The sequence below is a fragment of the Amphibalanus amphitrite genome, unplaced genomic scaffold (assembly GCF_019059575.1).
Source record: "Amphibalanus amphitrite isolate SeventyFive unplaced genomic scaffold, NRLGWU_Aamphi_draft 001030F_arrow, whole genome shotgun sequence".
NCBI lineage: Eukaryota > Metazoa > Arthropoda > Thecostraca > Balanomorpha > Balanidae > Amphibalanus > Amphibalanus amphitrite.
In genome coordinates, this window is record NW_024882524.1 from 50,285 (window position 1) to 73,894 (window position 23,610).

A 23,610-nucleotide genomic window follows, 5' to 3' on the forward strand; every position below is an offset into this window, starting at 1 on the left:
TTTGTCTTGACACGGAAAGCCGCATACCTGCCTATTTTCCATGCTCGGCGACTCTCAACAGTTCCGCCGGCCCGAGTCCACGAGCTCGGAGCGCTGATTGCGTGGGTCACGGGGCCGCGCCGGCGCTCTCCGTCTGTGACAATGGTTGGCGCACCGTTACGTCGCGTCCTCCTCCTCCGATTGTGGCCCGTCCCGACCCGACCCGGCCCTGCGCCGGCCGCCGCTCCTCTGTGAACTGTGGCGTGACACAGAGACGACGAGCGCTGACGACTCGACCCGGTCCCAGCGCAGCGCTCGTATAAATCCGAACCTGCACCGCGGCGCGGCACCGGTGCGCCGTCGGCCAGCGGTGCTTTTATGAGCACCTCTCGGGGACGGAAACGCCCATCGACCGCCGCTCACAGTGATTGATAACGTTTTTAGTCGCAGGGGTCGATATGTAAATTTTGGAGGTGTTCCCCGGCCATCACTTATGGTCTGATTCACACTTTGTGGGCTAATTTGCATGTTTATTTAATTTGCGAAGGTGGGACATTTACGCCTTCATTCATACTCGGCAGTATAATTTGCATGTTTATTTAATTATTCAGAGTGCTTTCAGCGGTAGCGACCTCTATGGATGACATCCAAGAGCTCGCTTTGCGAAACTCTTAGGCTATCTCTGAAATCCTGAACTTCTCAGAACTAACGTTCGCTTCTCGTTACTGAACTGCTGAGAACTTCAGCAGCTCGTTCCGTGATGACAACCCCAGCCGTCCGGCTGTCAGTGGATCGTGGTTCCCAGTTACCAATCTAATTCTAGCTTATTCGGGTTATAGCTGCGGCAAAGCTACTCAATACTTATATTTGCCGACGCCAGCTGTCCTAGCACGTCGTCGATTTGGACGATGGGTGTGCGCTTCGAGGACCATGTGGACCATACTGACCACGGGGCCTCGACTTTAAAACCGGGTTTCAAGTCGGCCATGATGCGCAATGATGGTGCTGCAATGCTGGGGTGTGAGAGGGACAAATATGCAAATTCAAACCAGGAGAATGTCACCGAGAAGCTGTCCTATTCACTCTCGGCTTGACTTCGGTTGAGTGAAGTCATGTCAGGAGAATGTAGTGACTGACGACGGCTTTGTCTCGGAAGGCAGTGGATTGACTGTATTACCATAAAACATCCCCAAGAAGGCCAGCGTGCCGTCGTCGCCAAGAGTTCTCCCGTAATGGCTATCTGTCGTTTTCGTGCTGCACCTATGCTGGCTTTTTCTTGTGATGCCTGAGCGTTTCCAGTGAAACCGTACCCAGCCTGACTGACGAGATAGGAAGGTTCTTGGCCATGGTTCGGATGGACATTATGCGACGCATTTGCCTATCGTAAACTATCCGTTTGCTCATGCAGGCAATGCAGCCGTTGTAATCGTTGCATGTTTTGGCGTGAATGGGTCGTACTGTGTGACAACTATCTAGGCATGTCCAGAGACACTGACTTGTTGTGGGCGCTGGAATTTCACTCGGCTGTAATTGGACTCTACGAGTCGTGGTGTCAATGGCTAGAACAACAATACTGTACGGAGGCCATCACTTAAAAAGTGTCGGAACATCCGCACCTGCAGCGCATAATTTCGGGTGTCTCAATTTCCTGAATTGTGACATGCATGTCAATTTTACGCTCGAATCGCTAAGGAGTACACTCTACCCCGAATCTCCTGTCAGCCTGACCTCTTGTCGCCGTCGTCCACCATGTCCCAGCTTACGGATGGGAGCGGCGACGTCGCCCTGTCCTAGATTGGGTCGTCGATGGCGTCGGTCGTCAATACCCAGCCCGCGATCGACGACGCGGGCCGGGATGATTGCAGCTGGGCTCGCAGTAGGTCAGGAGAGGACGGGTGGGGGCGACCACGGCGCCGAGGAGTCGAGACAGTTTCGGACTGTCAGTTCCACCGACAGGTTGCTGATGTGACTGGTGGTAGTTGATGATTATGACGAAGATTTGCATCATGCCTGTGGAAGCTGACGTGTTCTTAGGACTTCATTACGACTCTTGTTGCGCAATGCCGATATGAATGCGAATGCCACGGGTTGGTGTGTGAGTCACCTGTGACACGCGTTGGCGGAGCGATGTTCCCACACCCGACCTCGAGTCAGCGACCGACTTATCTCGGAGTGTGGTCTGACTTGCACCTCGTCCGGCCAGCCGCCTCCCCACGCTGGCTCACAGTCGTCTCGAATACCGCCCTGAACCCTTCCCTTCCTCGTTTCCATCAGCAGCGTGCACCTGCTCACCTACTCTGGCCAGTGTGCCACTGACCGGCTGCCGCCGACCCATCAGCCCCCGACCCATCAGCCCCGTGTCTCGCCTTGCTGCCGTCCGGCGCCGCTCCGACCGGAGTGTGCCACACCTGGCCTCAACTGACAGCGGCCAACAACCGCTGTCCGGATGGCTCCGCTCAAGCTCCGCTGAAGCGATGACTGGCTACTAGTTCGCATTGATTCGCCTCCGTTAGCCTTTGACGCTCGCGAAAAGTAGAGATGATACCGGTGAACGATACAAGAGCAGGGAGTTTGGCTGTGGATGAAGTGCTTTTTTATCACGAACTTGGAGCGGCTTGGTAACTCAAACCTGCTCACCAGCTCATGTCGTGGCCTATTTAAGACCGGCGTAAGGTCGCGATTTCTTGTTTTGCTCAGCGGAAAGGATGAGTAACAGCTCAGGCATCTGCTCCGAGAATGGGTCAGACACTCCTCTGTGAAGCCAAACGGCTGCTCTGATGATATCTGTCTCTGCCCATCCCGTTTTCGCATTCCGCTCCTGCAGGAGAGATGGAACCGAGCCACGGCGGCGTGGCAACAGTAGGTATCGCGTATCACGCGGCACGTGGCATCATCCGCCAGATCCCTGCCTGTCAGTCGGATTGGAAGACGTTTGTGGTCCTAAAATTCAGCTCGTAAACGCACACCTATGAGCAACTACATGAATTACAGCCAGTAAGGTAAACTTCTGCTCCTTTGTGTTTCGCTCACAGGGTGATGAGCTGCACCGATCACGCAGCCTTCAGCAGTTGACAACACTGCAAGGTCACGCACCCAATTAGAGCAGATTATCGTGCATGCTCTATTTTGTAATACATGCGATTGTGACATGCTGGTCTCAGCTGGGTATTGTGCGAGGGATTTTTAGTACTTTGTCAGCGCAGAGGGACAGGGTGGACGTATTCTGCCACTCTGGACAGAGGAATAAACGGCTTTCCATAGCTGAGACCGTATTGCACTCAACCCTCCGGGCATTACAATACTCCTTCGCTCAATTTCAAGGACAAAGAGTCGCTAAGTAACTATGCATATTTTGAGCCAGCCTTTTGTATCCGCCCAGTGTTGAGGCGCGCGAAAATGCCCCTCACTTCACCCTGGCTCGCTTACGGAAGCTCATCTTCGTTCATAGAAGTGATGTTGGGTATTGATGCGCCTGCTGCGTTCCACATACCGGCCGACATGACTCCTGTGTGGACGTCCCTTCCGTCTCCTCGCGCGGGCGTCCAGTAGGCCGTGATAATCGCCGTCTGTTTACGGCTGCGGCCACCGTCCGGCAGCCGCCACTCCACCCAAACGGCCGTGTAAAAACAGCCTCCTGAGTGCCCACTCCTCGTGGGCGTGCCGCGCTCATCAACAGAGTCTCCTTCCTCCCTGCAGTCGCTAACGAGGCGACCGGAGCCGGCGGCCGACAGTGCGCCGGGTCACGACGGCCGGGCGGCGCTCACCGGCCCGCCCGCCCTCCAGATGCACCGGAGGCGCTCGGAGCGCAACAAACATCACTGCTGTCTACGATTCTGCACCGAGCGAGAATTCTCGAAAGGAGCTCCAAGCTGAAGAGGCGAGGGCCCGACGAACAATTGTCATCTAAAACCTGGTCTACATGCCCGCAGGATGACCTTAAGTGGAACGTTTCCGTCGGCCAAGTTGAAGACTCATTGACTTGACGAGTATCTTCAAGAGGCCTCCTGATGAAGCCCTGGTCACGACCTTACTGGGATGACCTCTCAAACTAAAGAGGTCCACGCCCCCTGGTGGCCTCCGCCGCCGCGGCTCCGGCGTACTCCCGACCATGTCATTAGCTGGCTCAGATTCCGCCGTCTTCCCCAGCCATCCCAGTCGGGGGCAATCAGTTGGCGGCACGGCTTTAACGAGTTGGCGTCGGCTCTGTAACGGACGCGGCTGCGGCCCGCCTCCCTCTGCCGCCCCCGCCCCCGCCCCCGCCCGCCGCCCGCCGCCCCCGCCCGCCGCCCGCCGCCCCCGCCCGCCGCCCGCCGCCCCCGCCCCCGCCCCCGCCCCCGCCCGCTGCCATCGACCCGGGTGCGTCGTTACGGTTGGCGCTGGGGTCGGCGTCGTGACTGCATTGCAGGGAGGCCCGCTAGCCTGGTGGCCGCGTGACCCAGTGGATCGGGATCGGGCCAGCATAGAGACTAGACGAAGAAGCCACTGAGGCGAAGACGAGGCTGAGGAATGACCTGGGGTTCACTTGGGACGTCTCATAAAGAGACGAAAATAGTCTTCGAGTCTGGCTGTGAAGTCAGAACGACCTATGTTTAGTGGATGACAGTCGAAAGTTATCAGTCATAAACCCTTCGGTGGCTTAGGAGTCTCCATTTGAGCGATATCTTCTGCCGTGTGTCTCTCGGCGAGCGCGACGTCGATTTTATTTTGCTCCGGTACGTATCTGACTAGAGTGGCTCCCGATACAGCACCCTAAGTGCACATTTGGTCTGGGATAAATGTATTGCATGATATTGCTCTGCATTTGAACTGCAAGCCCTTTGTCATGATGACCGTCTGCGGCCGTATGCTATTCGTGGAAGGCTGAATCTATGCTTGTGTCGGGGTTGGCACAGGGCTGGACTTCGACGAGCTGAGCTAGGCTGGCTATAGTGCCCCTGTGATGGACTGTGATTGGTGTGATAGAGATAGGTCGGAGGAGTCCTCCACGGTCCAGTGAGCGCGAGGTGGTGCTGCTGACCGACTCCCGCGGGCATAAACTCAAACTGGTGGTCCTGGCCGTCAAAACGTGGGCCATAGATCAGCGCAGCCTCAGAGCTTCAGTGGACTGGGTCTGCTGATGTGGTCTGGGTCTCGCGAGACTGAGAGTGTCTATAGCATCCTGCGGTGGGTTGAAATGTCTCTCATCTCGTTTGGCTGCCCACCAACCCAACGGTCGTACACCGCATCCCACAGTTCACATAATGGCTCGGATAACATCACGAGCTCAATTCAAGCGTGACATTGCGTCATGCATAACGGATGGATAGAGCCCGTTCGACAAATCGCCCTCTTCAGTCGATATCTTCTGGTCGTGACACTATTGTGAATGGATCTATCCCATGCATGTGGCGGGCGTTCTGTTATCCATTATTGAAGTACCTACATTTGGTGAACGAGGTGCCGCGATGGTCCATCCCAGACATCGGCCCTTACTACTCGCAATAACTGAGGATGACTATCTCGACGGCACTGGTCCGTTGCAGGAGCGGCCCACCCTGCTATCCTCTCTCAGTCCTTGTGTCGGCTGACAGCTATCCGCCGCCCGCCCGGTCCGCAGTGGACGCCCACTTTTTGTCCGCATTACTGACCCGTGTTTGGCACGCGCTGTCAGCACTGCCGGCGAAGTGCCGCTCTCACATCGTTTGTGCCGAACTGCGCCAATATTGTCACTGCGGATGTCCGTGTGGCATAGCGCTATCGCCTTGTTTCTCTGTGTTGGTTGGATGGTGTATATCCCGATACGTTCCCTGCAGATGATGCCACTTGGTAACAGAAAACAACATTTCACAATGAAACAGAACTGGTCTCGCTCTTCATTCGACATGTTTTTCAGTTCTTGGCCTTTCGTGCCTTCAAGCTGTGAGTTCTAGTTCTGACTATCCGGTACAGAGCTGATGCCTTTCCAAAAAGGAACGCACGGGGTCCTTGACATGATTATTCAAGTGAGCTCGCATGCACAGGGGTGTGGCGGAAAGCTTATTCGGCGGCTTACAGCGGTAGCGTGTCGGCTTTGGTGCTGTCGGCAGACATTTTCTTGCCCTGCAAGCGTGAGCCTGTCTGTTCGTCAAAATGTCTGCCTGCAGACTGAACGGATCGCGAAGTGGCGGAATTTAACCCCGATGTTGTTGTTTCACGTGTTGGCCACTTTGCATTTTACGATGTAATGCCTATAGTTGCGCAGGTAACCGCACTCTTTATGTGCCGACTTTTGCAGCATTTTCCCAGGACGGCGAATGGGGCGGATTGTAGTCTGAGGAGGCCGTCGGTCCCACCCCATGGTCTCTGTAGCCTGTGGTCTGACCTGGCGTGACCTCAAGCGCAATGCAAACCGACGTGGTGCCGTGGTGGTCGACCCGATATGAATACAGAGTCATTGCCTCTGATTGAACTGTTAGGCTTGTAATCGGATGAAAACATACAAGTCATGGACATAACCCGCCTAACCAGCTACCCCTCGAACTGACCTGTTTTAGTTGTCGGTCTGACCCGTGACCAGTCACCTTGGACCTATGAATCGTCGATACAGCTTGCGTTCTACGCGTTAGGAGTGGTCTGTCTAGTGTGATTTTTTACGTACAATTCGACTGCGTAATGCGTACAACCCACCACTTGTGTGTAGCTAACCAGTGACCGTCACCGTCAGTCTAACCCGTATCCCGCTGATATCTGACTGTGACCTTTCTATTCACAGCTACCCGGACGTGCCGCACCGGGAGATGACACGGAGCCCCGGAGACGCCAGCGCGCGCATCCGTAACCTCTCCACCGTGCTGAAGAACATCAAACACTTCTATGAGGTCAGTGCAAACACTGTCAGCGCAGCCGTCGCTCCGTTGGTCGCCTGTCGCCTCTGTTGGCTGTGGCCACCGATGATCCGTTGGGCTAATCCGAGCCACCGACCGGCCTTGGTCGGGCTCTTTTGTGGACCAGCCGCGAGGCGCGAGCGAAGGCGAGAGACATAACGGGATCGATTTATCTGAGGAGGGCTGTCCAAACCAGAGATAAACTTCGGCTATACAGGATGAACATTGCGTTGTGTTATTCGCAAACGATATGAGAGAAGCCATAGAAATACGTTGCTTTCGTTTGATCCATGCCTTAGCTAAATAGGTACCCGCGTCGGGTTATTCGCGCGAGGTATCCACCTTACTCCGTCACCTAGCGCGTCCAATGTGGGTAGTCAGCGGACGTTTGCTTACAGTGCACACTCCTAGCTGAGGGACACCCAGTGGACTGGCGTGTCCCGTCCTCTGGAGGCGCAATCCGCCTCCCCATCCACCGCCACGCCATGCACCGCGAATGGCAATAACCCGATCTTCTGGGACCAATAATGGTCTCGGGAACGCCCACGCCGCTATCGTACGCTATCGTGGGTCCGTGCCCGTTAATCTCCATGGGTGTCGGACCAAGGGAAGGAGCACCCTCCCATCGCGGGTCGGGGACGTCGCGTCTGGTTGGCCCAGCTGCGTCGTCGAACAAAATCGCCGCCGGCTGCTCCTCGGAACACAGGTGTGCGACGTTCACAGATTCTGGTACGCTGTCAAAGGTTATCGGCCTCTGCACCCCGTTTCGTGTTTTCGTTCGGGCCAGGTGGCCTCCAGAGTCGTAAGCTAAATAACTTTTCGATTTTTTTATTTGAATTTTATTTTAAAACGCCCTTTGTACTACCATTACCTAAATATTCTTCGCATGTTTCGCCTTGATGAGCGAAACATGTTCTCCGTTGAAAAAAAAAAACTTTTAGAGTACCCTTGAAGTCTTTTTTATTACATAAACTGGCAACTCCAGACAGTTAGGCGCCCGCCTCACAATCTGGTAACACCGGCGATAAATTCCTGACGTAAAGATAACGCTAATGCGGTGTCTGTGGACCATGAGTGCGGTGCGGCTGTTCCAAAGCAGGATGTACCGTTTCTCGGGAAGGATAAGGCGACTTTGGCCACCACACCAACATGCACCGTGTACGAGCTCTCCGTTTGGAATGGCTCCTTTCAGCGTGCTGGACAGTCGCCATGTGCATTAGCATGTCAATGGACATTTGAACAGTGCTGAAAGCGAACCTTTTTAGGTGCGTGGTACATGACTTGGCTGCGCCAATTAGGGGGCCCTATTGAGAAGCCACGTTGGTAGACGCGGAAAAATGAGAGCCTGCTTTCGACAAATTCTGCTCCGCTGCGCCCGACCTCGTCGGCTTTTGTCTTAGGAACGTAGATAGGCGAATAGTATGCCTTTCACGTGGATAAAAAGAGGTATTTCTGGCCATGGCCATCTGTCGACACCCATCATTTGGGCCGGGCCTCGAAGTGAAGAGGTCACCATCCTCCTACCTGGAACCAGTGCCCTCCCACTCTCTCCATCATTCGGCTCGCGATTAGGGCATTCTCTCATGATACGCATCACGAGCTGAACTACAATGACGTGAGCTATGCGTTGACCGTCATTGTTGCTCAACTGCATGAAAGCTGCTCACGCTTTCTTTAGATCAGTTCCGTGGCATAATTAAGGCTTTCCTTCTGCGCTCCTCTTCAGCAATTAGTCAATCTTGACCATGCGGGCCCGCAGGTTTTGCGTGACGTTCTGGAGCCACCAGCACGTGTTTGTGTCCATTTGACCAGTTGTCTCACTGTCCAGTAATGCGCCCTGCCGCTGCCGCACCTGCCAGGGTCGAGGCTGGCAGCACCACAGACCGATTACTCCGCACGGGTATTTGTCGGCCGGTGTTGTGCCGTGCCCGTTTCCGACAGGGCGGTGTCCGTGCGGAGCTCCGGCCGCACGCCACTGACGCGCGGAGGTCAGTGGAGAGGTCATCTGCGGGTCACAGACGGGTCAGCGTTGGGTCAGGGAGGCCACCGCCTTGTGGCGGACCACGCCTGACTCCGCGGCGAGTTTAGGCCGCGAGTCCGGGAGCATGAGGTTTGTTCCCGTTTCCGTTTGACGAACGCCGAAGACTACTTCGGCGCCGAACGTGGCCTGTATCATTTGAACTAAATAGGTACGAGGTGTCAACTCGCTGTAACCTGGCAGGTGTCGGTGACCTGAATTTCGTGCAAGCTAACGTCAACGACTTCCCCTGCCACATGGACGTTCATCGATGACACCTCATTCACCTGCTGGGAGCGGCCGTGCGAAGGTCGGGACCCATCCACCTAGAGTTTGTCCAGTGGTCTGTTTGTCATTCTTGCAACCAAGCAGGACACTTCACACCTTAGCTCGATTGTTCACGGGGCTACTTTGTCACCACTTTCTTCATTGCGTAACGTCGTGCTTGGTTTCAGCGTCCAGTCGCTGCAACATGGCAGTCCGCATTGTTCCGTCCTATGCATTTATACGGCGAATGCATGGTACAAGGTGACGGTAAATGCCACGTCCGTTACTGGCTTGTTAACTGTGGAGTATGGACGTGGCACTCCATGACGCAACGGACACGATCAACTTGCTCGAGATTCCGTACATTTTCGATTGCATAATGTTCGTTGTATTAGTGATTGCGATTGTTCCTTTGCAGTGTTCACTATCGCGTACAGCAGTTCATGAGCTGTGGTAACGTCTTATTCATTATAGAACACCCAATTCGGCATTTTACCATTGTTTATCTTCCTCAGTAACTGTTTGTCGTTCACGGACAGTGTGATAACACTAAGCAAGCGGCCGTTGACTCATCGCTGCCATCCAACCGCTGGCATATGTTTGCTGCTGACTGTTTTCGACCGAAACTGTAGAGGCTGTTGTCGACTTCCGATCCCTTGAAGCTTCTATCACTGAGATTACCCACCAGCCTGGAACCCAGCGACGTCATTCAGTCTTTGGGCAGCCTCCCACACTGGATGGAGGCCCTATAAATGCTATCAGCGGAGCGGCTTCGATTTCCGCCGGCGCTGGGGCCTTTATGGGCCGACGTGCCTCTCTTGGGTCGCCGGCGACCGCCGACCGCCGTGACCGGTCGACCGGAGAGCGCGCGGTACTGACGACCACGCAGCGGCCGGCGCGGAATGGCCACCGAATGTCGGTGACGGATTGCTGTTAGCTGTTTCTTGCTTACGAGTTGCGTTGCTCATGTGACAATGAATAAACACAGGTTTGGCTTTTAGTAAACTTAAGTGGATACGACTCAGATGTAATTGTAACCCTCCTTCAATTTATGATGTTACCTTTTTTCGCCACGCTACCTTTTTTGGATGTAAGCAGGCAGGAATTCCAGGAGTTGAGTTACTCCCATGGGTCGCTGAATCTCCGTCGCTCGCGTATGGCCGAACGCCAGCCGGTCGTACGGGCTCCGGTCAGCGGTCACATCTGCCGTGTTTGCCAGTCCTCTGTGGATATTAATGAGCTGGTCAGGACGGTGCGACGGTCGTGGCGCGACTGACGCATTTGTGGCGCACCTGTTGGACGCCGCGGCGACGCGGACATACAGTGCGGTAACGAAGGGACGTTGGCGACGACATCTGGCTGCACATCAGGAACTTGTGCAGTTGGGCGCTACTTCGCTGAATCTGACAGCTTTATCAGATTACCTGAAGAAAAGTAGAGATTTCACTCCAGGTGGCATACGGCCATTAATGTGGGTAATCGTTATGGATACTTGAGATGCAAAATTGGATGGAGCTCTTCTGATAGTGCGTGGAAATGCACCTAGCGTGCTCCTTACCTCCACACTCAGCCAACCTGGTTTTCACTGGCTTCTTTCTTACGCTCCCTCTTTTTACGTCAAACAGCCCAGTCAATCACCAGAATTCACTCTCCACGGAGGCTATTGATCGGGGGTTGGAGGCGACTGCCCGCGGTGGGTGGTTGGTCGGCGTTCAACTGACCCCATTCTGCTCCTCCCTCCCCCTCCCCCACGCAGGCGTCGTCGGCTGCTGGTATACGGCTTCTGTCGTCGGGTGGCCGCCTCGCCTCTCTCCCGGGAGAGGCCCAGTGGCTGTCGTTCGACCCCGTCCGGCACCGATCCGCTCCGTTCGTTGCGGCGCTCCGCTCTGTCGCCCGCTGCGCTGTACCTCTCACCTCCCTCCTCCCGCTCTCCCCGCCACCTGTCTCTGCCCCGCCCCTGATCAAATGACCTTCCGTCTCCGGGATCCACTGGGATCCACGACCTTCCCCCATCCTCAAGCATCACCTCTGCGCGCCCTGTCTCCGATATCACACGCGTCACTTGCACAGTAAAAGTCCCCCAGGGAAGCGCTTCTTCAGGTACTGCACGTTTTTCCCTAGCCGTGACCGCGCTGCTGCCTCACGGCTTGTATCTGGTGCGTGAAATCACGCCAGTGTTCCGTGCGCCGCGCTCACGTCACAGATGGCTCGTCGATCGCGCCGCGATCAGACTGCATTGTCTCCTCCGCGGCGAGCGGTGGCGCAGCGGTGACAAATACCGCCGCAGCGGCGACGAGTTGCGAAGAAGCTTCGCGACGTCGCATAGGACTTGGAATGAATAGCTGACGTATGCTGCACTTGGACCTTCCTAAAAATTGTTCAAATTAACCCTATTCCTGGCGGGGGGGGGGGCCTCAGGAGCCCCCCCCCTGAGGTTTTTTGGTTATATCTCCCAAACGCGTTGAGCTATAGGAAGCTCAAATTTTCTGACTTTTCCTAAAAGGCTTCTACGCAACATGTCTGAAAATTTTGAGTTGATCTGACCTCAGGTCAGGTCACCAGAGGCGGTTTGGTGACGCTACCTCAGAAAAGTTTGCAATCACGCCAGAGCTAGAGTTTTTGACCGATCAATTTCTTCTCTTCAGGGTTTAGTTAGGGTACCAGTATGTGCAATTTGTATATCTCGGAATTTTGATATCGGTGACCTAAGGTCAGGTCAATTTCGCGACCTCCCCATAATAAGTCAATGGGGGAAAAATCAACTCCCTGTTTTTACCACTAAAACGGGTCGGAATGGCCTCATATACCATACATGACTTCATATACGATCAACCTTCACTACCTTGAGGTCTGTTTTGCTGTTGGGCAGCTGTGAGGTCATGTGACGTCATCAAAGGTCACCAAAGGTTTTTGGCCAATAACTCCGTACAGGAACAAGATACAGACGCGTGGATGGTCTCATTGTGTTCAGCTCGTCAAGACGCATCGAATGATATACATGATGACCTCGAGGTCACGTGACCTGAGGTCAACATTTGACCTTGACCTTTCGAGGTCAACATATATATCATCCGATGCGGATTGACGAGAGGATCACGATGATGCCCTTAGTTTGTTCCTATCTTGACTAATTCGAAAGTTATTCGAGAAAAACTCTCTCCATATCTAGTGCCGCCATTTTGACTTTTTCGACCCCTGTGACGTCATCTTTGACCTGACCTGAAAATGACCTTAGTAAAAATTGTAGATCTTGGCCGTGCGTATCCGATGCCGTTTACCGCTTGTCGCTATCTTGCTTCGTTCTCGAGATCTCAGGGGGGGCCGAATCGGCCCCCCCCCCCGCCAGTTTCTTGTCCCGGCGGAGCCCGCCAGGAATAGGGTTAAAGTTTTGAACTTTAATCCACATTTTTTTTTAGCGATGTGTTGACTACTGTGCGACAAAAAAGCACGAAGTTTGACCGCACGTAGAAACAAACGTTCGGCTGTCTACCGAGAACTCTGGTGGATCAGTGTGAATGTTTTGCTGTGTCCAGAGATATAAGGTTTAATGTGCAAAAAACTGTGTGCATGGTTTTTAACCCTAGGAAGCCTTATAAAGCTAGTCATTTAATGAACTCTAAGGAGCCAAAAATCGCACTGTGTGGTGAAAATCTGAAATGGGTCAGTCAATTTAAATATCTTGGCCATATCATTTCTAATGACTTATGTGATGTGCCCGATATTCGAAGGGTAAAGCGTTCAATGTACTATATGACCAACATGCTTTATGCAAAGCTCAGGCATGCTAATAAGAGTTTACTTATAAAATTATTTAAGTCATACTGTACACATATGTATGGATGTGAACTATGGAATGTTGATACCAATCAGAGATCTCTTCGTGAAATGCATGTAGCGTATCATCGGTGTATTAAAAAGCTTATGAATTTGCCACTTGGAACCAGAAATCATGAACTGTGTCATCGAGTCAAATTACTTACTTGTCCTATGCTTCTGGCTAAAAGACAGCTCATGTTTCACCGTCGCATCAATCAAAGCAGTAATGGTATTGTCCAGTGTATTAGAAATAGTGTAATAGGCCGTAATGGATTATCTGCGAAAGCTAGCCTCGCAATACGGAGACGCTACGACCTACTAGGCTTGGATTTCAGTGTCATAACTCCATTTGACTTACAAAACATATTTATGTCGAACATTGAGCGTATAGTCAATGAACGCATGATGAGGCGGGACCAAGGCGGGACCACCTAGATGTAATGACCTAGTTGCCTGACTGGGCAAAACGTAGCTGTGCTATGTCTGCATGTTCGTGTGTTGTGTTGGTGTGTATTGTTATGTGTTGAATATGTACCGTGAAATATCGGTGCGAAATAAATGGATTATTATTATTATTATTATTGACTGCTAGCGCGAACCCTGGCACCAGAACCGTCACGGCTGGTGATCTCGAGCTAGAGGTTCCTAATAACTCGGACAACGACTTCTCTGGAGGCGTCGCACATTCTCCAGGACAGGACGTGGGTGAAACTGGCGCATTATGAATCGTTGACACGGAATGGGAGAAACGTCGTCAATAGGTGTTAGTCGGTGCCTGTCATTGCTGAACCCTTGTCGAGTGTCCGGTGAAATCTGATCGTTAGTTAGCCTTTCTCGGGCGGGTCGTCAGATCAATGACAACACGACGTGCTCATCCGTTTGTGACATGAGTACGGGTCACACATATCAGCGGTGAAGAGCTTAAGCATGTTCGGTGCCACACATCAGCACAAGTGGGCTATGAAAGCATGTCTCAGTCACTTTGTCCATCCTGATCACGTCCTAACCCAATCAAAGCCCTCCAACTCATCTCTACGACCCGCCGTCTCTAGACGTCGGGCGTACCGCCTCTGTGGCCGTCCCTCTGGGTGTTGAGCGTCGGACGTCGTCGCCAACTGTCGACGCCACATGTCATCTGGGGAGGCCGCCTCGGGAGGGGGTGACAGCGACCGTGCTACGTGCCCGGCGCGTGTTGACGTCCGCTGACACGGCCTGGCACGTGGCATCATGTGGTGACAAATGAAAGGGTGGGCGCTGTTATTGCTGTGCCGGTGACCGTAGGGTGGCAGCTGGCATCTGCTTGAGGTTTATTATTCTACTAAAGGTGTCACGTTTTTCAAGTAATAGCTATTTGACTGACAGTAAAATATATTCAAGTCACCTTCTCAAAGTGTGCTCTCTTGTCCTTTAGCCTCTCAGGTCCCAATAACCCGTTCACGACACGCGTCTTACCCATGTTACTCTAGACCCGGCCCATAACCTGTCATGGTCTGGCAGCGCGGCCCGGCCGTGACCCCGCTGCCCCAGCGGTCGCACCGGTCCTGCTCTGGTCACCTCTCTGAGTGCCGCTCGTAAACCCCGTCCCGGCCCGGTGACACGGCGACCCGGTCTGATTTCACCCGTCGACATTACGGCGCCGTAAGTTATTGGTGCATGGGGAGACGCCGGTGGAGGTATCAGGCACTGATGTTGGTTTTGCTGCCGCTGCCGCTCGGATCTCAGTATCATGCGTGTTTAGATTGGTGTCTGTGTTCGTGTTTGTGCTAGTGCTGGTGCCAATGATGTTAGCAATGTTTGCGCCGGTGTTTGTGCCGGTGCCGGTGGCAGTGTTGGTGCCGACTCTGAGCGTCGACGTGCTGACCCAAAGTCACCGCTGAGCGCGTTCAGAGCTGGTGAAATACGACACAAAAACGAAGCGATGCCTGGCGCGGGACTGCGGCGTCACGGCTCCTCTGTGTCGAACCTCGATCGGACCCGGCCGCGACCCAGGCCGGTTCGATGTGATCGAGAGACGCGACCGCGGCAGAATCCAAGCGTGAAATCGATGCCGACGTTCGTTTAGATCGGGGTCTGGAGGTGAAGCCGAGCCGGAGTCTGGAGGTGAATCCGAGCTGCACGGGGCGCCACTTGGGTGAGGAACGCGGCTGTGTCAGTGCAGTGAACCAGCCGTCTGCTAGCATTCATATGAGCGTTCTAATGACATGTAGAAAGAGTATGGCTTACGTATGTTGCATCATTTGCCATGACAGCTTTAGGTGGAGCTGCCACTCCCTACACGGCTATCAAAGCCGGTCAAGGACGTAGCAGGACGTCTTCGGACCGATCGCCGGATCCGCCCCGACCTGTCCCGGCTGGTGTATCCGCCTGTCTGTCTGCCTGAACGGACATCTCCGACCCTCCCGGCAGCCCGCAGTAGTGGTCCCTGCCAGGGCCACCCCAGAGCAGCGGAAGGCGCCTCTCCCGGTCCCGAATCACGCTCCCTGTGACGCAGGGCGGTCGAAGCACGCGAAGGGCGGGCCCGACTGCTGCACGCTACCGTCTGACTGCAAAGCTCACAGGGTGGTCGCGGTCCCACATATGAACGCTCCATGTAATATCCCGCAGTCAGATTCAAAACTAAAACATCTTGTTTTCGGGATCCTAAAAGAATGTCACCGCTCACCGTGCATCGATGAATATTTACCTTGACAAGACTCGCAAATATCTTCATCATTCGACGCGCTACTCTTATCAGCCGACCATCGCGGGCCCTTCCGTCGCCCTGAGTGCCTCATCGCGCCCGCAGGACCCATGACGCGCCCTGCGACGACGTCCGAGGCCCAGTCGGCCGGCGCACCGCCTACGTTCTCGCTCAGGCGCAGTTCCGTCTCGCAGAGCTCGGCGAAGCGAACGTCCCATCTGTCGTGATGACGCATTGGAAACGGGTGGGATGGGTCGAGCTGTGTACGCGCAACTGTGATAGGTAACCTGTTTGTGTATTTGAGACATGATATATTTATTTGCAATACAACCCAGATGTGCTTGTGGGTGAACGCTTATCCGTGAGTCGGGTAATCAAGCTCACACTTTTAGCAGCTCCTGGCCTCTCGCCATTCCAGCCGCCTTTTTACGGAAGGCCAACGGTGTGATGACGCCGTGCGTCCCTCTTTGGTAACGACTAACGACTGCGTCCGGTGGGATGCGGCGCTGGTAATGACGGGTTCGAGCCGCCTCCGGGGGCGCCGTCGGTGACCGGTGACCTCCCGGGTACCTACATACGACGCGCGCAGCGCTGTCGGCTATGGCGCTTCGGTTTAGAAGAGTGGATTTGGTGAAATGCTAGCGAGTTGCTGGTAACGGCGATAGGACTGGGTCAACCGAAATCATATGCGATTTGACATCAGTTAGGTATGCGATTCGCTATTGCTTTCATAACACATCATGATTAATTCATCTTTGTTGTACGCTATACAGTGCACACTGCGCAGCTGACTTTGCACACACGGACCACGCTGCTCAGATCGCAGCACGTTGAGTGTGCCATTCAACTATCACGTCCGTGGGCGGTCTACCTTCCCCTCCCCTCTCCTGCCCGATGTAACACGAGTGGCGGCGCCGTCCAGGGTCACGTCTACGCTCCGTCGGCCGGACGCCACGGGCGGGGTGGGGCGGTCACACCTCTGTCAGGCCCGACTCTCTCCCACGCAGGGTGCGGGGTCGCGTGCCGCCCTGGTGGGCCACCGACCCGGCGATCACAGCCATCCGGCGGTCGAGCGCTGCGCACGAGTGACCGCGCGGCACGCGGCGCGGCCACCCCCGGCCTGACATCCGCCCGAGCGGCCTGACCGGCCCATGTCCGCGCTCCAACACAGGCCGCCGCCTGGCTGAAACAGCGAGATGAACATGTGCCCGACATGGCGTAGATTGAAAGATTGACGTAGTATGATCACATTTGTCGTAGGGAATGGTATCCCCGGTTTGCTTTTTGCAATAATTTGAAATGTTTCCGAGCAATTCCCTATGAGTGCTTCCAGTCACCGCTCTATATATGGAGGTGGGACTGGCGACTCTGAATTATTCTGCCGTCCTCGCCATCATTTCAACCAAACTATCGGGCGACTGGGCGGCCTCCTGATCCCCGGTCAGGCTCGGTCTCGGCACCTTTGGAGATCGTGGTCCCAACTTAGCATTGGTCTAAATTTGTCCTCTGTCCCAGGCTTCAGCACTTAACAGTTATTGGAAAATTTATATTCGAACGTCAAAACTTCAGAGCTATTCGAACTTCGTTTCCAAACTCAGTTATTTATTTCTTGCTGACATTTTCCAGGGATTTCAGCGACTCGGTTGTTGTCATCGTTCATCTGAAACCAGCATCTCGGGTCATTGCTAATCAATAACATTAGGTTTCGTCCGTATTTCTGACTGCCGTTTGTTTTATGAACTTTTGCACAGTGGTTGTTTCTTTATCTAACGTTGATAGCAAATGACATTTTCCAAGGCCCTCTCCGGCCCTAGATTGCGTGACCTGAAAGTCGCTCAGTGCGCAGCAGAACCACTGATCATTGTCAGGCCTGACGTCCGCTTCCGGCACCTGTGAGGCCGAACTGGGCCGGCGTTAAATCATCGCCTCCTTCCCTATCCCACCCAGCGCTCTGCCAATGCCTTCGCACAAAGCGTCGTCGCCGTCACCGCCCGCGTCCCGCCAACAAGGACGACGTCGTTACATCGTTTTCGTCGGCGCTTTCGTCGAGTGACGTGCGATTAGGGTCGCGCCATCACACCAGACGTCGGTGGGCTTCTTTGATGGAGGCGCGCGCCAGCATTGTGCGTGCCTCTCCGGCGCGGTGCCAGAGGAGGATGCTTATGGGCAGGTCACGGGGATGCGTGTGGGCCAGGAACCGGGGCATGGGGAGATTGTTTGGTCAGCTGTGGCACGTGGGTGGTCCCAGGTGTCGGCAGAGATAAATTGTAGGTGATGGGTAGTGCAGTTTTCGCTTCGTGTTATTTTCAATGCATTTTCCCCCGAAGATTGATTAAGATATGTGGACTATTTTAGGCGTATGAAAGGAGTTTTTTTATCCAAGACCATTTTGCACTTTTGTCAAGATTGGATGCATGCAAAGATGCATTGAATTCTAATTAATTAGTTTTTAACTGCTGTTTTATGTTAGATAGGTATACTGTTTTCTGTTTTACTTACCCGACACTCTTATCGGTAATCAGGGTTTCCCTTTTTATAGATCAGTAAGACATTCTTATGTTCCTGTTGCAACCACCACCAGCTTAAATCCCTCGTGACACTTGAAGAATTCCTAAATACTCACGCGTTTCTCCGCTTTGACCGGTACTTTGACACTCGGGCAGCTTATGAACTTTTGTAGCTGCCTCTCAGACATGCACGTTGCACGTGTTTTCTTTTTTGCTTGGTAGTCACGGAGGTATTTCGTTGATTCAGGCGAGCAAACGTCCTTGTGGTTCGCAATCGTTTTTTTCCTGGTCTACATTATGTTCTCACAGATGCGATAGCTGCCCTTTCGGCCTGTTCCAAGCGTCACGCGTTGTTCTCAACGTGTAGCGGTATCATCAGGACGTCCAGTCCTCAGAACGCCTTGGATGATCTTATCTCACGACGTCTGTTCGCGTCACCTCATCACGAGTTCATGATTGCTAGACAGGAGAGCACTGCGGCCTCTTTGAGGTCGCCTCTGCGTCACGACCACTTTTGTTTCGGCTGAGCTCCAGCTGCGTGTCGGCCGCTTCAGGCGACCTTGTGCGTTCCATCTTCAGCGCTTCCATCGTGCTCTCCCGCTGCGTCTGACCTGTGACAGTCATTCAGCAAACTGTCCAACGCCCGAACCCAACTTCCGCCTTCACGGTTTGCGACGCCCGAGGGCAGAGCCATCAGCTACAGGTGCTCCGAGCGATTTGCGAGGTGCTTATCGGGAAGATCGGCGTCACCTTTGGTGACCTTCGGGCTTTGCAGGGGCGTCCAGCCATGCGGCATGTCGGCACGCTTTGACACCCTGAGCCTGTGGAGGCGTGATGAACTTACATCGGACCCGCTGTCAATGGCCGGTGAGGGGCGTAACGTCTTGATACCTGGGCCGTTGTCCATGGACACTTCTCAGGAGACAACGGAACATGGGTGCTGCACCAAGCAGAGAACCAACAGTAGCAAACGGTGCATGAAGTAATATGGAGTCGGAAGAGGGGACTGTGGTTGATGAGAGCCACTTTGAATACCTTAGGAAGCTTGGGAGATAAGGCAGGCGGCATACGAGGATGGCTGTGTTTCTTGCAGTTCACCGCAGCACGGCGGGAGCAGCTGACGGAGACACAGAGTCGTGTTTTCGGCGGAGAGAGCCGCGCAAGTCGTGCCATGTGGTGGCGATAGTGTGGTCGCTGGATCTTCACCTTGATGCACGTAGTGCATGGTTTCGGATACCGCTAGCAAGGTCTTGGTTGTCACAACCGTTTGTAGTTTAGGCATTAAGTTTCTTTTTTCAGTTATGACTGACAGAATTTGTTTAGTAATGTTTGTCAATAGAATGCAGAACCTCGGACCTCCTAGCATCGTCACGTTAAATTAATGAGACGTTGATGCGATTTGGAGGCGTGCGGAACACTGGCTTCATTTCATATGATGTTTGGCGCTGCATCTGGCTTCCTAGAAAGTTTCGTTGAGTGACTGACTGCTGGTACCACTCATCAAAACTTTCACTATCCGAAAAAAACTTTATCGTCTGCTCTCAACTTTCGGTAGCATCGCTCAGCGGGCGGCAGCTTGATTGCACGAAGCGCAACTGTTTCTCGGCCCAGCTCCGTCGACCTCGTCTGACCCTCCTGACCTGACATGACCCGGCTGTAGCCTTTCGAGCTTAGTGCCAGTTGCAGTACACGCTGTGCAGTGTTTTCCAAAGTGTAGCGGGAGCTCACCTCGGCAGTAAGTACCTGCCTCAGAGGCAACTTTCCCCTCCTTGACACGACTCAACAGACGTCTCTGACAGCGTCACCGACCGGTGTGGGTGCCGTTTCTCAACCAAACCGGCTTCCTCATGACATATTTTTACACTATAGTTTTGTCTTCTAAATCCGATCAACAGCTCCGCAGCTTTTATCGCCCGGTGTTTTATCGTTTCTCGACTCCGCGAGAAAGTCAACGGGGAAGTCGATCACCTTCACTGTCGTGTCGTGTCCGCAGCTGGTTTAGATCTGGCCGATACTGTCGATGACATCTAGGCGCGGCCCCGCACGACCGATATCGGCCGACATGTGTTATTAGTCCGGCCCTGTCACCGAGACGGTGTCAGATCCAATCGATACCAACATAGATCGGCGGCCGGAGGGTTTGCCGCGATATGCCAGTAAGGCTAGTTGAGGTGTTAAACGTGGTGGTCACTCACCCGCCCATAATTTCACCGTTTGCAACGGGGCTTGTTAGTTCAAGGAAGTCATAGCTCGCTGCATTCGTGAATCAGTGGCCGAGGGCACGGTGCAGCATGATCATATTCCCAGGGTCCAAGGAATGAGTAATTTCATAGCTCACGGGGCCATTCGCAGTCTGTCATGCAAATGTCTTGTCATTATCAGTTGACGAGCCGTTTTTAATCATGGCAGCGAGCACCAGGGTCACCTCACCGTCTCCATCTGGACGACACGACCATTTTCCACGGACCGTCGCGTCGACGAGCGATGAGCGCGGGGTGGGTCGGGAGCGAGTTTGCGTCCTTTCCTGCATGTGCGCTGCTGTCTCCGCCAGTGCGCCACGGCCGCCAGTGCTCCATAATTACCGCCAGCGCGCTACGATGGCCGCCGACTGTTGTTGGTCACGTCCGGCCGCACCCCGGAGGGAGGGTCTGGGGTTACAGGTCACTCACGATCCGCCGGGTCCGCAATAATGACCCGATCACGGCCGCCTGGAACGCTGTGGTGACAGTGGCGGTTTGGAAACGGCGTGGGATGGCTGGCAACCGCGGTTCGATGAGCTCAGATGCTGTGTTATACATACATCGGAGACAGCGTTCAACGTCGTGCGTGCTGAACGACGGGACTCGAAGTCAAGGTTTCGCAGCAGGCTTGTTTTGGGAGAGGTGTACAATAAACGACGGACGACTTCTACCGCATGGTTGTGGCTATCATATTTTATGTCAGTTGCGTGTGACCTTTACGTGAACCTCTTAGAGGTCTGTTGTCAGACTTCAGAGCCAACTCAAGGAAAGAGTGTCGTTTTGCCTTCACCGTTCCAGCCCGAACCAATAAGCTCTGGGTTTTGTTGCTGTTGTCATTTTGTGCTGGAGTTATTTGTGTCGAAGTTTTCCCATTAAGGTGCAGCGCTAGACCGGTCGTTGGAATCCCTCCCTAGGCCTCCACTTGTCATACTCCACAGCTGGGGTTGGGATGCCTATCGATATGACCACTTCAAGGAATGTCAAGAATGATTGCTCGCGCTATTGGACGCTAGCTGCATGCAATCTGGAAAGCGAAGATGATGAAATTGAGAGTCAATGTTTAGTACAAGAACCCATAAACACAAGGAACTGCTTAGATATCTGTGCTCAAACATCTGCGCTCCTAATTGGACGCCGAAGCCGGTCCCACCTGAGCGCCACCTTTCGGTCACCCTTTGTCCGTCCGTCAGTCCCGATATACTCTGACGGAGTGATGAGGCGCTGCCCGCGGATGCCTGCGTTCCACCGCGGTCAGCAGCGTACCCCTCTGGGCCAGCTCGCCCCTCGGGCTCCCGTGCCCCTCTGGGCCAGCTCGCCCCTCGGGCTCCCTCCGACGGAGACAGACGACTGCTCAGTTGCCGGACCCCGTCTGATGGACGAGGACGTCGCGTCCGGCCGCCCATCTGACCGGTAATGAAGCTGTCAGTTCCAGCTCCCAGCTGACTGGCTCTGCACTGGAGCTGACATGCTATCCGGAATGCGACGCTTTAACTTCTCACTATCCTCTCCCTCTCGCTCCACATTGCGCAAAGTTGTGTTACGTATCCCGTTTATTTCATCTTGTCACAGTTCGTGTTCTATTTCTAGCGCAACTCCCTCCCATATCCGGTTCCCAATCAATCTCGCTCTTCGCCTGCCGCGGACACCTTCCTCTGATTGCCATTCCTTCTGCCTCTGCCACGTCATGCGGTCGGTATCCGGGGGTAGCCGCATGCCCGGGGATGATGAGGTGACACCACTCCCCGCACCTGTCACAGGGCGTCTCATGCCACGCTCCTCAATGTGCACCCTTGTCCCTAGAACTCTCCTCCAACTCTCTTCTCGGTTGAGCCCCCCCCCCCCGTATTTTCCCTGGAGGCTTCCACGTCAATGACCGAGTCCCCCACCTGAACGGCATTTAAGAGCGACTCCCTCACCCCTATCCCGGACGGAGCTCCCCACCCTAAACGATGTCCCGGGTTAACCTGGCTAATGACCGGATGATGGATTTCCTCTGTTTGGCTGTTCTGCGCCCTCCGCCGCTGGCTGCCGTCTCGGGGGAAGAAGTCTGTGCTTGGATGCACAAAGACTGAAGGATGTTGTTAGGGGCTGATTAGCTGCAACTGAGGGCTAGTGAGCAAATTGGGTTAGTTTCGTTTTTATTCGTTTCTGTCTATGCTACTTTTTTTGTTTTATTTTATGTGCGGTTGTCCTCCGTTTTGTTTTAGCTCTCTACATTTTTTTTGTGTTTCTACCAACCAGTTGAAACCAGCTTGGTTACCATTTCCGACTTGTGATTTTAATCTCCCAAGTGGATTGTTTTGGTTGAATTGCTTAGCTGACTAGACTGGGTGAATTATTTCCACCTAAACGTGGTCAAATTGCAGCGACGTTCTCAGGGCTCTACCGCGAACCGCCGCCTAATATGCGCCCGGTTTCTTGTGAGTAAATTCTGAAATTCGCTTTTAGTAATGTGGGAGGATCCCACGCCTGCCGCTTTGTGTGTGAGCGTTTCGCGCGTTACTGTGTCCGCTTCCGGTGGTGACCGTCCACTCCGGACGCCATTTTGGAGCAGTTATCGGACGTGGCCGTGGATTTTTCCGACAGCCTATCTCGGAAACTACGCCGCCGATCACAAACGGGAAAATGGACAAAATAGTCACGTAATTATCGAACGATTGAAGCCTATGATAAAGATTCTGGTTCCGGACGACCGGACACCCCCCCCCCCCCTTCGAGACGGCGTAGTTACGAAAGTCGACCAAAATTTACCCATCGAAAATCACCAGTCTCAACTCTTGTGAAAGTACGTTAATAATAAATTTTTAATCTTTTCTTTGTCATACAAATATCAAGCAAAACATAAACTTCGTAAACTGCCTCAAGCTAGATTCCTTTCATTTCCACGCACTGAGATGCAATCCTGCAATTTTCGTACAAGTGCACGCGTTTCTACTGATGGCCTCTGCTGACCTGGACTGGGGCACTCAGAGGACAATGCCTCCTCTTGTGCGGACGTTCCGACCGCCGTGTCACCGCCCACAATGGGCGGTTCGACTCGCCGGCCCCGTGGGGCGCCCTGGAGTGCTGTGGGAACGTGCCGCAGACCCGCTGAATGGGGCACCATGTGGGCGAGCCACTCTGCCGGGGTTGGTCTGCGGATGAGTTACTGTGGGGCTTCATGGTGGGGTGTGAGTGGATTGTACCTATCTTTGTCACAAGGTTATAGACACTCAGGCTGTGTCAATCTTTCGGATTCACCGTAGTCCAGACATGCTGCATT

General features: G+C 53.9%; 1 protein-coding gene across 1 annotated transcript in view; it reads left to right on the top strand.

The window, feature by feature from the left end:
* LOC122369379 (girdin-like) overlaps positions 1 to 23,610 on the top strand; it is a 114,718-nt gene that overhangs the window by 19,736 nt on the left and 71,372 nt on the right. Inside the window, exon 3 of the mRNA XM_043344084.1 lies at positions 6,710 to 6,815. Coding sequence (XP_043200019.1) covers positions 6,710 to 6,815 — 106 coding nt within the window. The remainder of the gene's footprint in view (positions 1 to 6,709; positions 6,816 to 23,610) is intronic.